The following is a 17,260-nucleotide window of genomic DNA, read 5'->3' on the forward strand; positions in this document are numbered from 1 at the left end:
GTGTTCCTTGGGCACCCCAAGGTTACTAAATAATTGATTGTGTTCCTTGGGCACCCCAAGGTTACTAAATAATTGATTGTGTTCCTTGGGCACCCCAAGGTAACTAAATAATTTATTGCTCATAAAATACGAAATGAAAACTGTGCATATAGTAAGATATCTCGTTTCCTACTAACTCCCAGAATTATGTATTGCTCTCCGATGAGCTTAATGATATCTTGTTCTCTGTTGTCTCTCAAAATGATACAAGAGCGCAAAAAAAAAAAAAAAAAAAAAAAGGCGAGAGGAATAGAATTAAGTTTCATACAAGATACTTTTGTAAATAATATGAATATTAGTCTTGGGTTATACAAATTGGATTCATTTATATTTAATAAAAATTTGGGAAGAATTTTAAGATACATTAGACAAATTTTTTCTAAAGTATTTAAATAACGAGATTTTTTTTACTGATCAGCAGAAGAATCTGGTATATGGTATCGATTACCCTTGACTTTTCTGTAAATTTCTCAGGTAAAACGATAAAAGATTGTCAAAGTAAAAATTATATTGAAAAAAATGTTAGAAAGCTAGACATAACATAATCTTTTAATAATGACAGCAGTGAAGTTCTTACTAATCTTTCCAGCGGGAATCTTACAGAAGTTGAAATAAGTTGTTTTATCCTTGAGATTTTCTTATTTACTACATTGTAGAAAAAAATCTCAGCCAGCCTTTGAACACCTGTGTGTATATACCGCAATTGTTCCATTAGAAAAGGTGTTTATAAGTCTTGTTATAATTGTAGTGAAGGTTCTGTATAAATAGCAAACCTTTCATTTTACAGTTTTAAACATTTTGTTACTCATTTCCAGCCAGTGAGAAAGAATAATACGAGGTATTAAAGACTTTGAAGTCAAATATTACTGTAATTATAAGAACAATTAACTGCCAGGGCGCTGTAATATTGCATGACTCACAATATATAGGAAAAGTGCAGGAAATTCTTGCAGAAGAAAACTATTGGTCGGTAATTAAATTATAGAGCAAACGTAATCACTGTTTTCACAAGAGAATTATTATTAATGGTATTATGAATGGACTCACAAACACTCAGAGGAAATTTCAACTCTGACCTTCAGTTTACATCCTGCAGTATTCTTGTGCCCCCAGAATGTCTCCTTCGTATATTCATGACGTGTTCTATACTGATTTGATGACTGATTTGGCAAAACTTTGTCGTGAGTAAAGGTACCTACTATATTTAAGTGTTATTGTCTGGATAATGTTGGTATTGATGCCCATTTCCAGTTCAAAATAAAGCTCTCACAAGTATTTGACAACAATGGTCATCAGTGTGACATTCCTATACTGAGCTCTCCTTTTGGCTGGGGACAGGTAGGAGTGAAGCTTCTGGGTCCCTTGAGCATAGGTCTTGCTTTAAAGATTGTCGATGCCCTACAGACGCAGAGGAGGATGTCCAGTGAGGTCTCGGTAATGCCTGCGTAGGAGCATTTTGGGTAGAGGTGGTGGCGTGGAGGTTCCCTTGAAGTCCACTATGTGTGGAGGTAGAATGGTGGAGGGCTTGATGGAGCCCACTGTGTGTGGGAGTGTTAGTGATCACCACAGGCTGGGAGTAAGCTGCAAGTGTCAAAGGTGGGAAGTGAGTTTGTCTGTGCTTGTGATCGAGGGTAGCGTATATGACTCTCTGCGGATCATTGAGCTGTGGGTTTGATATAGTTCTCTGGAGAGTGTGTTGTGACATGGGTGCTGTTCTCTGTGGATCGTGATGAGGGGTAATTGGACCTCTGTGCAGGTCGAGATGGTGAGGGCTACAGGTTGCGCCTCCTAACACTAGTTCTGCATACTGCACGTCGTTGGCGGAACACTGCTGCTGCTGCTGCTGCTGCTGCTGCTGAAAATATTAATTTTCAGTTTTACAAAACCAGAATAAATTAATGCAAATCCTGTCTAATGTATGTAATGTGAACCTTTGGCACTGCATCAAGTTTTTTTTATGAACCTCTGTTACAACCAATGTTTTACCATTTATACATCATATTTACATTTTCTCCTTATCTTATTTATTCTTATTATAATTCTACTTAGTATTTCGCTTCCTTCTTGCACTCAATAATTACAACCTTCTGCTGTGCACTCTTGTGTTCTTACATTCACATTATGCCTCTTCAATCTCCACGTCCTCAACAATCTCTCGTGAACACACCTCTAGCTATCACATTTTATGTTTCCATTTGCTTTCACTTCTTTTTTTACCCAAAGTCATCATTCTTCTCATGTTCCAGTTTGCCGTTACTATACCTGCCACTAACCAATGAACTGACATATTCGTAGCTTCTTTAAAAACATATACGTTCAGAAGATTACCCATTAAGGTTGTATCCACCAACACAAAGTGTAGTAAAGTATTATTACTCTATACTTAATCATACCTTGTGTATTTATCCTCTATTTCCCAAAACAATGTATTTCCTCTTACTTTACTTTTATTAAAACAGTTTAATAAAATAAACCACGTTATCACATACCCCAATCACTCGAAATTTTCCTACGATGCCCTAAACGATATGGTATTAAGGTCTCGTTAAAGATTTATTCTCTCACTGTATTAAAAAAATCTCGAAATATTCACTTACCATTTCCCAAAATCATTCAGTTACATTTCTCTCAACCTCTAGGCTCACAAAGATTTATTATAACCCACTTCTCACATCCAGCTTATATTAAAATCAACATAATTCTTGAGTATTAAATGTTGTACCTTCTCTAGAAAATATCGCTGTAATCTCTGTAATAACAGTTAATAATAAATTTATCTTGGATTTAATATTCAGGTGGATATGTGGATCACCTGGAGATGTTTCGCGAACTAGTTCAGCAATAAACAAATAAACCGGACATTGGAGAATGAGACTTAAGACGACGTGTAACTAGTTAATGATCCAAGACGGACCGAAACATCGTTATAAGTTTGATTTTCTATGTGCGGTTTATTTGTGTATTGTTCCAGTCACGGTATTGTGCCTTTTTATTCTTTAGTTCTGCTACCTGGAGACGGTGTAAGACATGAAGTAGTCTCAGTGATGAGTCTCTCACCTTTGCTAGAAAGTTTTCAGTCCATCAATCAGGATGAATTCTAAGTAGATGCCAGAGAATTCTGGCGTATTCTCTCTAGCACCCTCAGCCCAATATATTATCAGACCCCCCCTAAAAATAATTAAGGATTTGTTAACGGTTTTGGCTCTACTGGGAGTGAACAAAAAACACCGAAATCTGGCCATTGGAAGGGAAATTAAAACTGGGTCATTTCCAAAATGATCATAGTTGATTCTGAAAACCCAGGATGACGGCTGTAACGTCCTTCCATCCTAGAGTTTAAGGGCACGGCATTCATTTGTGCCAAGAGAATTTCAGTCCAACTATTCAGACCCCTAAATCAATGATTGGGGCCAACAATCACGACTGAAGGGATCAGTTCCAATAGTTACCTTATTATTGAAACTGAAAATCAGTTTTAGGGCCACACATACACTTAAACATATATTCATATACACGTATACATCTATACATACGCACATACACACACACTCCCCCCCCCCTCTCTCTCTCTCTCTCTCTTTCTCTCTCTCTCTCTCTCTCTCTCTCTCTCTCTCTCTCTCTCTCTGACTACATACCTGGTAGCTAGCCAGGGAGCAGAGGTGTTGGGTCCTGGGTAATGTTGAATAAGATGTGGACAGCGAGGCTGAGCTGATAGTCTTCACTCCTTCAACCACCCACGATGATGTTACTGTTTATATGATGCTGTTAATATGTGGGTCATTTGTGGGAGGTTACATTATGGTGGTACATAATGATGACTGCTCTACGGATGCTGCGAATATGTAATAGTTATTCAACATATGTTAGGGTTATAATGCGTAAGACACATTCATGATTTTGATTCATCAGCAATAAATATGTGGCTATATTATGTTTGTGGCATTCATGATGATTTCTTTAGGTATGGGACACTTTTGGGAGTATGCTGCATGTGGTTCATATTAGCTATGTCCCGTATGTTGCACAAGTGTTGGTTAAAGTGCTATAAATCTCTTCTTAGTATCTCACTTTACTATTCAATTTACCGCAAGCATAAAATTGCAATACTCTAGGCGATTTAATAAACAAAATTACGAAGTATGAGGATATAATCTACTGTTGTTACTGATGCAGTTAAATGTTTCTCCTGTGAAGCCTCGTCTGTCATAAATCATCCAGAACTGCAGTTAAACGAGGCCTCGTCTGTTATAAATCATCCAGAACTGCAAGTAAACGAGACCACGTCTGTCAGAAATCATATAGAACTGCATGTAAAACGAAGCCAAGTCTGTCAGAAATCATCCAAAACTGCAAATCAAGACTGATACTGAAAGGCAACAATAATGAGAAATCATCCAGTTCTACATCTAGTTGTAATAATTTCTGATGATTGTGGCCAACTAATTCCGCATTTGTTTGCGTATAAATATGAAAAACAAACCCAGTGAATTGAGCAATTTTTGGAATCGATGATTTTTTTTAAATCTTTGAAGCAGATGTCAACATGGTTGTTCATTATATTTATAGATGTGGTTGTAAGAGAAGTGAATGCTCGGGTGTTGGCAAGAGGTGTGGGATTAGAAGATCAAAGTGGGAGTTTTCACAGATGCTCTTTGCTGATGACACTGTGCTTTTGGGAGATTCTGAAGAGAAATTGCATAGTTTGGTGGATGAGTTTGGTAGGGTATGTAAAAGAAGGAAATTAAAAGTGAATCTAGGAAAGAGTAAGGTGACGAGGATAAAATTATGTAACGAAAGATGATTGGATATCAGATTGGAGGGAGAGAGTATGGGGGAGGTGAATGTATTCAGATATTTAGGAGTGGACGTGTCAGCGGATGGGTCTGTGAAAGATGAGATGAATAATAGAAATGACGAGGAAAGAAAAGGTTAGTGGCACACTTAGGAGTCTGTGGAGACAAAGAACTTTATCCATGGAAAAATTAAGGGGAATGTATGAGAGTATAGTTATGCCAATGCTCTTATATGGGTGTGAAGCATGGGTGGTGAATGTTGCAACAAGGAGAAGGCTGGAGGCAGTGGAGATGTCATGTCTGAGGGCAATGTGTGGTGTGAATATAATGCAGATTATTCGTAGTTTTCAAATTAGGAGGAGGTGCGGGACTAACAAAACTATTATCTAGAGGGCTGAGGATGGGTTGAGATGGATCGCACGTGTAGAGAGGATGGAACAAAATAGAATGACTTTGAGAGTGTATAAATCAGTAGTGGAGGGAAGGCGGGGTAGAGGTCGGCCTAGGAAAGGTTAGAGAGGGGGTAAAGGAGGTTTTGTGTGCATGGGGCTTGGACTTCCAGCAAGCGTGCATGAGCATGTCAGAAGCAAATGGAGACAAATGGTATTTAGGACTTGACGTGCTGGAGTGTGAGCAAGGTAATTATGAAGGGATTCAGGAAAACTGGCAGGCCGGACTTGATTCCTGGAATTGGGGAGTACAGTGCCGGCACTCTGAAGGCGGCATGTTAATGTTTCAGTTTTATAACTGTAGTGTAAGCGAGCCTCTGGCAAGACAGCGATGGAGGGAATGATGGTGAAAGCATTCCTTTTTCGGGCCACCTTGCCTTGGTGAGAAACGGCTGATGTGTTAATAAAAAAATAATAAAAATAATTATAATAAAAATTATAATAATAATGATAAATAGTTTAATATCTTTATTATGCACCCCGTACCCATCCTGTGGGCGGTAGTCAAAAGATTAGAAAGGTATATAATGGGTCCAGGGACTGGACCCCAAAGTTATGATACCTGAACTAGTTACAAAGGTAATGTACTCCAGGTAGATCTGGTCACAATCATGACAAGTTACAACGGTAATGAACTCCAGGTAGATCTGGTCACAATCATGGCAAGTTACAAAGGTAATGAACTCCAGGTAGATCTGGTCACAATCATGACAAGTTACAAAGGTAATGTACTCCAGGTAGATCTGGTCACAATCATGGCAAGTTACAGAGGTAATGAATCAGCCTCACTCCTATACATGGTTACAGTCATGAACAAATTACAAAGTAATGAACCACTGATACGTCCACACCTGGTCACAATTGTAACGAGTTTAAATACAAATATTTAGTGGGTCATTCACCCACACGAGCGCGCGCGTGCACACATACACACACGAGGGAATCGTTCAAGACACTGTACACTGTGTATGTTAGGCCCATACTGGAGTATGCAGCACCAGTCTGGAACCCACACCTGGTCAAGCACGTCAAGAAGTTAGAGAAAGTACAAAGGTTTGCAACAAGGCTAGTCCCAGAGCTCAAGGGAATGTCGTACGAGGAAAGGTTAAGGGAAATCGGACTGACGACATTGGAGGACAGAAGGGTCAGGGGAGACATGATAACGACATAAAAGATATTGCGGGGAATAGACAAGGTGGACAGAGATAGGATGTTCCAGAGAGGGGACACTGGGACAAGGGGTCACAACTGGAAGCTGAAGACTCAGACGAGTCACAGGGACGTTAGGAAGTATTTCTTCAGTCATAGAGTTGTCAGCAAGTGGAATAGCCTAGCAAGTGAAGTAGTGGAGGCAGGAACCATACATAGTTTTAAGAAGAGGTATGACAAAGCTCAGGAAGCAGAGAGAGAGAGGATCCAGTAGCGATCAGTGAAGAGGCGGGGCCAGGAGCTGAGTCTCGACCCCTGCAACCACAATTAGGTGAGTACAATTAGGTGAGTACACCACACACACATACATACACCACACACACACATACATACACCACACACACACACACACACACACACACACACACGTGAACGACATAACGGAAGGGATAGACTCAGAAGTGTCCTTGATTGCAGACGATGTGAAGTTAATGAGAAGAATCGAATCGGACGAGGATCAGGCAGGACTACAAAGAGATCTGGACAGGCTACAAGCCTGGTCCAGCAACTGGCTCCTTGAATTTAACCCTGCCAAATGCAAAGTCATGAAGATTGGGGAAGGGCAAAGAAGACCGCAGACACAATATAGTTTAGATGGCCAAAGACTGCAAACCTCACTCAAGGAAAAAGATCTGGGGGTGAGTATAACACCGAGCATATCTCCTGAGGCGCACATCAATCAGATAACTGCTGCAGCATACGGGCGCCTGGCAAACCTACGGATAGCGTTCCGATACCTCAGTAAGGATTCGTTTAAGACTCTGTACACCATCTACGTCAGGCCCATACTGGAGTATGCAGCACCAGTTTGGAATCCACACCTAGTCAAGCACGTCAAGAAATTAGAGAAAGTGCAAAGGTTTGCAACAAGACTAGTCCCAGAGCTACGGGGATTGTCCTATGAAGAAAGGTTGAGGGAAATCGGCCTGACGACACTGGAGGTCAGGAGGGTCAGGGGAGACATGATAACGACATATAAAATACTGCGCGGAATAGACGAGGTGGACAAAGACGGGATGTTCCAGAGATGGGACACAGACACAAGAGGTCACAACTGGAAGTTGAAGACTCAGATGAATCAAAGGGATGTTAGGAAGTATTTCTTCAGTCATAGAGTAGTCAGGCCATGGAATAGCCTAGAAAGTGATGTGGTGGAGGCAGGAACCATACATAGTTTTAAGGCGAGGTATGATAGAGCTCATGGGGCAGGGAGAGAGAGGACCTAGTAGCAATCAGCGAAGAGGCGGGGCCAGGAGCTGTGACTCGACCCCTGCAACCACAAATAGGTGAGTACAAATAGGTGAGTACACACACACACACACACACACCACACACACACCACACACACACACACACACACACACACATACACCACACACACACACACACACACACACACACACACACACACATTCGTTCCAAGGACGAATCTGAGAGGGAGGAATGGGAGATAGAGCTCAAAAAAAGGGAGGAAGACTGGGGAAGGAGACTAGATGAGCTGGAAAGGAAGATGGAAGAGAGGTTAGCAGCAGAATGCAGAAGGTGGAAGCAACAGGCCACAGAAGCAGAAATCAAGATAGAGAGATTAGAAGAGGAGCTGAGACATCTGAAACAGCACAGAGAAAAAGATATTACAGAAGTAGCATCGGCAATGGCTACATCGAACACAGACAACAGGTCCGAAGGAAGCATGGAAACTAAACTGTACGCAGAGGTCCTGTCAAACCCACATGGGGCCAAAACAAAGACAGGGAGCACTCTAGGACAGAAAGAGAGGTTGGAAGACATCGAAGGAACTAGGACATGTGCAAGGACCTTACCAGATACCTGTGGGGGCCAGGAGCAGGTGAGCAGGAAGGATAAACCAAGAAGCATAGGGGCCATAACGAGGGAAGGGACTGAAGGAAGGAACACTCCACGGGAAGGAACTAAAACACATCAGAGGATGCAATGGGAGTCACAGTGGGAGGTGGAAAGGGAGAGATCCGTGTTTGTCTATGGGCTAGACGAAGCTAAAGGGGAAACTTATGATGAAAGAAAGCAGGAGGAGAAAAAAGCGATTGAAGACATCATGAAGGTGATAGGCGAGGGAGACATGACCCAGGTGGCAAATTTTCGGAGAATTGGGTGGCTCACAAAGAAAAGGAATCGGCCTCTCAAAGTAATTTTCAAGGCAGAATCAACCCGAACCATGATCCTGCAGGAGAAAGCACGGCTGAGAGGCAAGCAGGAGTTCCGGAGTGTGTACCTCGACCGAGACAGAACACAGGACGAAAGGAAGACAATGAAAGAGAGAGTTCAAAAACGAAAGGAGAAATGGGAGGAAATGAAAAAGGAGAGCAGAATAACCCAGGATCAAATGGAAGGACAAGCGCACCCCCCAGAAACACCTGCAGAAGGACTCCAGCCACGACACCCCCAAGGCAACTGAACAATCCAAACCAACCATCACACACCGATCCCTCTGTTTCCACCCCCCGCACCACAGTTACAGTATTAGAACAGAAGTTGAAGGTTTGGTACACAAATGCAGATGGATTAACGAATAAACATGAGGAATGGCAAGAAAGAATCAATGAGAAGTCCCCAGACATCATAGCAGTTACAGAAACAAAACTCATGGAGACAATAACAGATGCAATCTTCCCACCAGGATACCAGATCATGAGGAAAGATAGAAGGGGCAGGGGGGAGGTGGGGTTGCTCTGCTCGTAAAAAACAGATGGAAATTCGAGAAAATGGAAGGAATAGATGAGACGGGAGAAAGAGACTACATAGCAGGTACACTTCAGTCGGGGGAACACAAAGTGGTCATTGCAGTGATGTATAATCCACCACAGAACTGCAGGAGGCCAAGAGAGGAATATGAAGAGAGCAACAGAGCAATGGTGGACACACTTGCTGAGGTGGCAAGAAGAGCTCACTCCAGCAGAGCAAAGTTGCTTGTTATGGGGGATTTCAACCACAGGGAGATTGACTGGGAAAACCTGGAGCCACATGGGGGTCCCGAAACATGGAGAGCCAGGATGTTGGACGTGGTGCTGGAAAACCTCATGCACCAACATGTTAAGGACACTACCAGAGTGAGAGGGGAGGATGAACCAGCAAGATTGGACCTTGTGTTCACCCTGGGCAGCTCAGACATTGAGGACATCAAGTATGAGAGTCCCCTAGGAGCTAGCGACCACGTGGTTCTGTGCTTTGAATACATAGTAGAGCTGCAAGTGGAGAGAATAACAGGAGTAGATTGGGAAAAACCTGACTATAAAAGAGGGGACTACATAGGGTTGAAGAACTTCCTGCGGGAGGTCCAGTGGGACAGAGAACTGGCAGGAAAGCCACTAAATGAAATAATGGAATATGTAGCAACAAAATGCAAGGAGGCAGTGGAAAGGTTCATTCCCAAGGGCAACAGTAACAACGGGAAGACCAGAACAAGCCCCTGGTTCACCCGACGGTGTAAGGAGGCAAAAACAAAGTGCAATAGAGAATGGAAAAAGTACAGAAGGCAGAGAACACACGAAAATAGGGAGATCAGTCGCAGAGCCAGGAATGAGTACGCACAGGTAAGGAGGGAGGCCCAGCTACAGTATGAAAATGACATAGCATCGAGAATCAAGACTGACCCGAAACTGTTGTATAGCCACATCAGGAGGAAGACAACAGTCAAAGACCAGGTGATCAGATTAAGGACAGAAGGTGGAGAACTCACAAGAAATGATCAGGAGGTATGTGAGGAGCTGAACAGGAGATTTAAGGAAGTTTTTACAGTAGAGACAGGAAGGGCTGTGGGAAGACAGAACAGAAGGGAACATCAAGAGGGAATATACCAACAAGTGTTGGATGACATACGAACAACTGAGGAGGAGGTGAAGAAGCTCTTAAGTGACCTTGACACCTCAAAGGCGATGGGACCGGACAACATCTCCCCATGGGTCCTTAGAGAAGGAGCAGAGATGCTGTGTGTGCCTCTAACCACAATCTTCAACACATCCCTTGAAACTGGGCAACTACCTGAGAAATGGAAGACAGCTAATGTAGTCCCCATATTTAAGAAAGGAAACAGAAACGAGGCACTAAACTACAGACCTGTGTCTCTGACATGTATCGTGTGCAAAGTCATGGAGAAGATTATCAGGAGGAGAGTGGTCGAACACCTGGAAAGGAACAAGATTATAAATGAAAACCAGCATGGGTTCATGGAAGGCAAATCTTGTATCACAAACCTCCTGGAGTTTTATGACAAGGTAACAGAAGACACGAGAGAGAGGGTTGGGTAGATTGCGTTTTCCTAGACTGCAGGAAGGCCTTTGACAGTTCCCCACAAGAGATTAGTGCAGAAGCTGGAGGATCAGACACACGTAAAAGGAAGGGCACTGCAATGGATAAGGGAATACCTGACAGGGAGGCAGCAACGAGTCATGGTACGTGAAGAGGTATCACAGTGGGCGCCTGTTACGAGCGGGGTCCCACAGGGGTCAGTTCTAGGACCAGTGCTATTTTTGATATATGTGAACGACATGATGGAAGGAATAGACTCTGAAGTGTCCCTGTTCGCAGATGACGTGAAGTTGATGAGAAGAATTAAATCGGACGAGGATGAGGCAGGACTGCAAAGAGACCTGGAGAGGCTGGACATGTGGTCCAGTAACTGGCTTCTCGAATTCAATCCAGCCAAATGCAAAGTCATGAAGATTAGGGAGGGGCAAAGAAGACCGCAGACAGAGTATAGGCTAGGTGGAGAAAGACTACAGACCTCACTCAGGGAGAAAGACCTTGGGGTGACCATAACACCGAGCACATCACCGGAGGCACACATCAACCAAATAACCGCTGCAGCATACGGGCGCCTGGCAAACCTGAGAATAGCGTTCCGATACCTTAATAAGGAATCGTTCAAGACACTGTACACTGTGTATGTTAGGCCCATACTGGAGTATGCAGCACCAGTCTGGAACCCACACCTGGTCAAGCACGTCAAGAAGTTAGAGAAAGTACAATGGTTTGCAACAAGGCTAGTCCCAGAGCTCAAGGGAATGTCGTACGAGGAAAGGTTAAGGGAAATCGGACTGACGACACTGGAGGACAGAAGGGTCAGGGGAGACATGATAACGACATACAAGATACTGCGGGGAATAGACAAGGTGGACAGAGATATGATGTTCCAGAGAGGGGACACAGGGACAAGGGGTCACAACTGGAAGCTGAAGACTCAGACGAGTCACAGGGACGTTAGGAAGTATTTCTTCAGTCATAGAGTTGTCAGCAAGTGGAATAGCCTAGCAAGTGAAGTAGTGGAGGCAGGAACCATACATAGTTTTAAGAAGAGGTATGACAAAGCTCAGGAAGCAGAGAGAGAGAGGATCCAGTAGCGATCAGTGAAGAGGCGGGGCCAGGAGCTGAGTCTCGACCCCTGCCACCACAATTAGGTGAGTACATACACACACACACACACACACACACACACACCACACACACATACACACACACACCACACACACACACCACATACACACACACACCACACACACACCACACACACACACCACACACACACACCACACACACACACACACTCATTCACACACACACACACACACACACACACACACACACACACACACACACACACACATACACCACACACACACACACACACACATACACCACACACACACACACACACATACACCACACACACACACACACACAAACACCACACACACCACACACACCACACACACCACACACACACACACACCACACACCACACACACCACACCACACACACACACCACACACACCACACACCACACACACCACACACACCACACACACACACACACACACACACACACACACGACAGTATGAAAACTACATAGCATCGAAAGTCAAATCTGACCCGAAACTGCTGTATAGCCACATTAGGAGGAAGACAACAGTCAAGGACCAGGTGATAAGGCTGAGGAAAGAAGGTGGAGAACTCACAAGAAACGATCAAGAGGTATGTGAGGAGCTCAACACGAGATTTAAGGAAGTATTTACAGTAGAGTCAGGAAGGACTCTGGGGGGACAGACCAGATGGGGACACCAGCAAGGAATACACCAACAAGTGTTGGACAACATACATACAGATGAGGAGGTGAAGAAACTGCTAAGGGACATCGATACCTCAAAGGCAATGGGACCGGACATCTCCCCGTGGGTCCTTAGAGAGGGAGCAGATATGTTGTGCGTGCCACTTACCACAATCTTCAACACGTCCCTGGAAACTGGGCAACTACCTGAGGTATGGAAGACGGCAAATGTAGTTCCCATTTTTAAAAAAGGGGACAGAAAAGAGGCACTAAACTATAGACCTGTGTCATTGACGTGTATAGTATGCAAAATTATGGAGAAGATTATCAGGAGGAGAGTGGTGGAGCACCTGGAACGGAACAAGAGTATAAATGCCAACCAGCACGGATTCATGGAAGGCAAATCCTGTGTCACAAACCTTCTGGAGTTTTATGATAAAATAACAGAAGTAAGACACGAGAGAGAGGGGTGGGTTGATTGCATCTTCTTGGACTGCAAGAAGGCCTTTGACACAGTTCCTCACAAGAGATTAGTGCAGAAGCTAGAGCATCAGGTGCATATAACAGGAAGGGCACTGCAATGGATCAGAGAATACCTGACAGGGAGACAACAACGAGTCATGGTACGTAATGATGTGTCACAGTGGGCACCTGTGACGAGCGGGGTTCCAAAGGGGTCGGTCCTAGGACCAGTGCTATTTTTGGTATATGTGAACGACATGATGGAAGGGTTAGACTCAGAAGTGTCCCTGTTTGCAGATGATGTGAAGTTAATGAGGAGAATTAAATCTGATGAGGACCAGGCAGGACTTCAAAGAGACCTGGACAGACTGGACACCTGGTCCAGCAAATGGCTTCTCGAATTTAATCCTGCCAAATGCAAAGTCATGAAGATAGGGGAAGGGCACAGAAGACCACAGACCGAGTATAGGCTAGGTGGCCAAAGACTGCAAACCTCACTCAAGGAGAAAGATCTTGGGGTGAGTATAACACCGAGCATGTCTCCGGAAGCACACATCAACCAGATAACTGGTGCAGCATATGGGCGCCTGGCAAACCTGAGAACAGCATTCCGATACCTTAGTAAGGAATCGTTCAAGACACTGTACACCGTGTATGTCAGGCCCATACTGGAGTATGCAGCACCTGTTTGGAACCCGCACTTGATAAAGCACGTCAAGAAACTAGAGAAAGTACAAAGGTTTGCGACAAGGTTAGTTCCAGAGCTAAGGGGAATGTCCTATGAAGAAAGATTAAGGGAAATCGGCCTGACGACACTGGAGGACAGAAGGGTCAGGGGAGACATGATAACGACATATAAAATACTGCGTGGAATAGACAAGGTGGACAAAGACAGGATGTTCCAGGGAGGGGACACAGAAACAAGAGGCCACAATTGGAAGTTGAAGACACAAATGAGTCAGAGAGATATTAGGAAGTATTTCTTCAGTCATAGAGTTGTAAGGCAGTGGAATAGCCTAGAAAATGACGTAGTGGAGGCAGGAACCATACACAGTTTTAAGACGAGGTTTGATAAAGCTCATGGAGCGGGGAGAGAGAGGGCCCAGTAGCAACCGGTGAAGAGGCGGGGCCAGGAGCTAAGACTCGACCCCTGCAACCACAAATAGGTGAGTACAAATAGGTGAGTACACACACACATGGTAATACATTATTTACAGCTAGCAAAGTCAGAAGATTGAGACACTTATGCAGCATATGGGAATCTTTATTCAGGAAACGTTTCGCCACACAGTGGCTTCATCAGTCCAATACAAAGAGGAAGGCGTAAGGAAAGGAGGAGTATGAGGTAATCAGTCCCATATGCTGCATAAGTGTCTCAATCTTCAACTTGTCGGTTTTTCAAACCATTCATCACAACTGTCAGACACTGCAGCATCATGGGATCTTCTTACAAAGAATTCTTCAACGCTTGTTCAACCTTTGGACAAAGACCTACTTCGACTAGTGGATGATACCACTATGATCCCGCCTCCGTCTGCTTCAAGTCACCTCACTACAGTATATAAGCCACGTCTACGGCCCTATGCTGTACATTCTACAAGATTGATGGACTGATCACATCGACTCCAGGCTGAGGGACTGATTACCTCATACTCCTCCTTTCCTTACGCCTTCCTCTTTGTATTGGACTGATGAAGCCACTGTGTGGCGAAACGTTTCCTGAATAAAGATTCCCATATGCTGCATAAGTGTCTCAATCTTCAACTTGTCGGTTTTTCAAACCATTCATCACAACTGTCAGACACTGCAGCATCATGGGATCTTCTTACAAAGAATTCTTCAACGCTTGTTCAACCTTTGGACAAAGACCTACTTCGACTAGTGGATGATACCACTATGATCCCGCCTCCGTCTGCTTCAAGTCACCTCACTACAGTATATAAGCCACGTCTACGGCCCTATGCTGTACATTCTACAAGATTGATGGACTGATCACATCGACTCCAGGCTGAGGGACTGATTACCTCATACTCCTCCTTTCCTTACGCCTTCCTCTTTGTATTGGACTGATGAAGCCACTGTGTGGCGAAACGTTTCCTGAATAAAGATTCCCATATGCTGCATAAGTGTCTCAATCTTCAACTTGTCGGTTTTTCAAACCATTCATCACAACTGTCAGACACTGCAGCATCATGGGATCTTCTTACAAAGAATTCTTCAACGCTTGTTCAACCTTTGGACAAAGACCTACTTCGACTAGTGGATGATACCACTATGATCCCGCCTCCGTCTGCTTCAAGTCACCTCACTACAGTATATAAGCCACGTCTACGGCCCTATGCTGTACATTCTACAAGATTGATGGACTGATCACATCGACTCCAGGCTGAGGGACTGATTACCTCATACTCCTCCTTTCCTTACGCCTTCCTCTTTGTATTGGACTTATGAAGCCACTGTGTGGCGAAACGTTTCCTGAATAAAGATTCCCATATGCTGCATAAGTGTCTCAATCTTCAACTTGTCGGTTTTTCAAACCATTCATCATAGCAAAGTCAGGGTATTTCTCCTGAATGGTCTGAATATACCGCTGTGGATAATATACTTTGCCATTTCTTGAACATTTCTGAGTGAGTTGTCTCTAAATTCATTAATCTGATCACACTCCAGTACATAATGACGCAAGGTGTGACAATAGTCATAATGTAATAATAATAGTAATAATAATGTATATTTCGCCATGATATAATGTTTATACAGAGATAGGTCACATTTTGTTGTGCATTAATAAAGTACGTAGTTATGCAGAGCATTTCAGGCAAGCTTAATTAAGCCTAATTGTAGACTGTTATGGATTGGCTGTCGATCCTGGCACAGGTGGAACAAAGGTCATGTTTCCTAAGACCTGCCGCCCCTGTTCACCTAGCAGTAAGTAGGTATGTGGCTGTCAGTCAACTGTTATAGGTCGCATTTTGGGGGATAAGTTTAAAGGACTCTAGTGAAAATACAGCGGTTCCTGATGATGCGCTGGCTTTGTGTTTTCCTGCGTGGCTGGCAAAGCTCTCGCTTTACACACGGAGGTCCCGGGTTCGATTCCCGGAGGGGTAGAAACATTTCGACGCGTTTCCTTACACTTATTGTCCTATTCACCTAGCAGCAAGTAGGTACCTGTGTTAGTCGACTGGTGTGGGTCGCATCCTGGGGGACAAGCTTGAAGGCCCCAATGGAAATAAGACACAGTCTTCGATGACGCACTGCCCTGGGTTATCCTGGATGGCTAACCCTTCGGGGTTAAAAATCCGAACGAAATCTTATCTCACAGGAAAGTGTTTTAATTAGAGAGAGAAAATAAGAGAGTCCAAGCTTCACAAATAACATTGCAAACACAGAAAATGAAAGTCAACGCGCAGAATAACAGAGAAAACAGAAGGGGTGACTATAGAGAGAGAAAAAAATAAACTCAAAATGAATCTCGGTAATTAATGCCTAACCGATGCGAGTTAAGCTTTAAGTTTTAAACGTGAAAGTTTGCTGATAAGAGACGCCCCGTAACCCTCAGATTGAGTAAGTTTATTTAGGTACAGGTACATATAAATACAATTATGAAAATAATAATCTACATGTACCTCTGTAATCTGTAAATACCTTTGTAACTTGTCATGATTGTGACCAGACCTACCTGGAGTTCATTACCTTTGTAAATTGTGAGTTCATTACCTTTGTAAATTGAGAGTTCATTACCTCTGTAACTTGCTCAGTTATCAAAACTTTGGAGTCCAGTCCCTGGACCAATTATGTACCTCTGTAATCTTTTGACTACCGCCCACAGGATGGGTATGGGGTGCATAATAAACATATTAAACTAAACTATTTATACAGGTAATTGATACAACTTATACAGAACACAGATGACATCAGTGACATGCAGTATAGAAAGCCCCTGGTTACGCACAGCATTTCCGGCGAAATAGGTTAATTTTGTCCCAGGATGCGACCCACACCAGTCGACTAACACCCAGGTACCAATTTACTGCTAGGTGAACAGGGACAGGAGCTATCTTAAGGAAAAACACCCTATTTCCACCCGTACCGGTGACTGAACCACGGACCTCAATGTGTGAGCTAAGTGCGATACCAACAGAGCTACAGAATACCTTGTTACAACTTTGTAATATGTACTCACCTAATTGTAGTTGCAGGTGTCTAGACTCAGCTCCTGGCCCCGCCTCT

The 17,260-nt window shown here is 43.6% G+C and overlaps 1 protein-coding gene across 1 annotated transcript in view; it reads right to left on the reverse strand.

The window, feature by feature from the left end:
• Positions 1-217: 217 nt before the first annotated feature.
• The window catches only part of LOC128698121 (protein turtle homolog B-like), a 120,402-nt gene continuing 103,359 nt past the window's right edge, over positions 218-17,260 (reverse strand). Inside the window, exons 13-14 of the mRNA XM_070097655.1 lie at positions 3,675-3,787; positions 218-1,876 (exon numbers count right to left, since the gene is read on the reverse strand). Coding sequence (XP_069953756.1) covers positions 1,346-1,876; positions 3,675-3,787 — 644 coding nt within the window. The 3' untranslated portion in view covers positions 218-1,345. The remainder of the gene's footprint in view (positions 1,877-3,674; positions 3,788-17,260) is intronic.

Source organism: Cherax quadricarinatus, chromosome 58 (assembly GCF_038502225.1).
Source record: "Cherax quadricarinatus isolate ZL_2023a chromosome 58, ASM3850222v1, whole genome shotgun sequence".
Lineage (NCBI taxonomy): Eukaryota > Metazoa > Arthropoda > Malacostraca > Decapoda > Parastacidae > Cherax > Cherax quadricarinatus.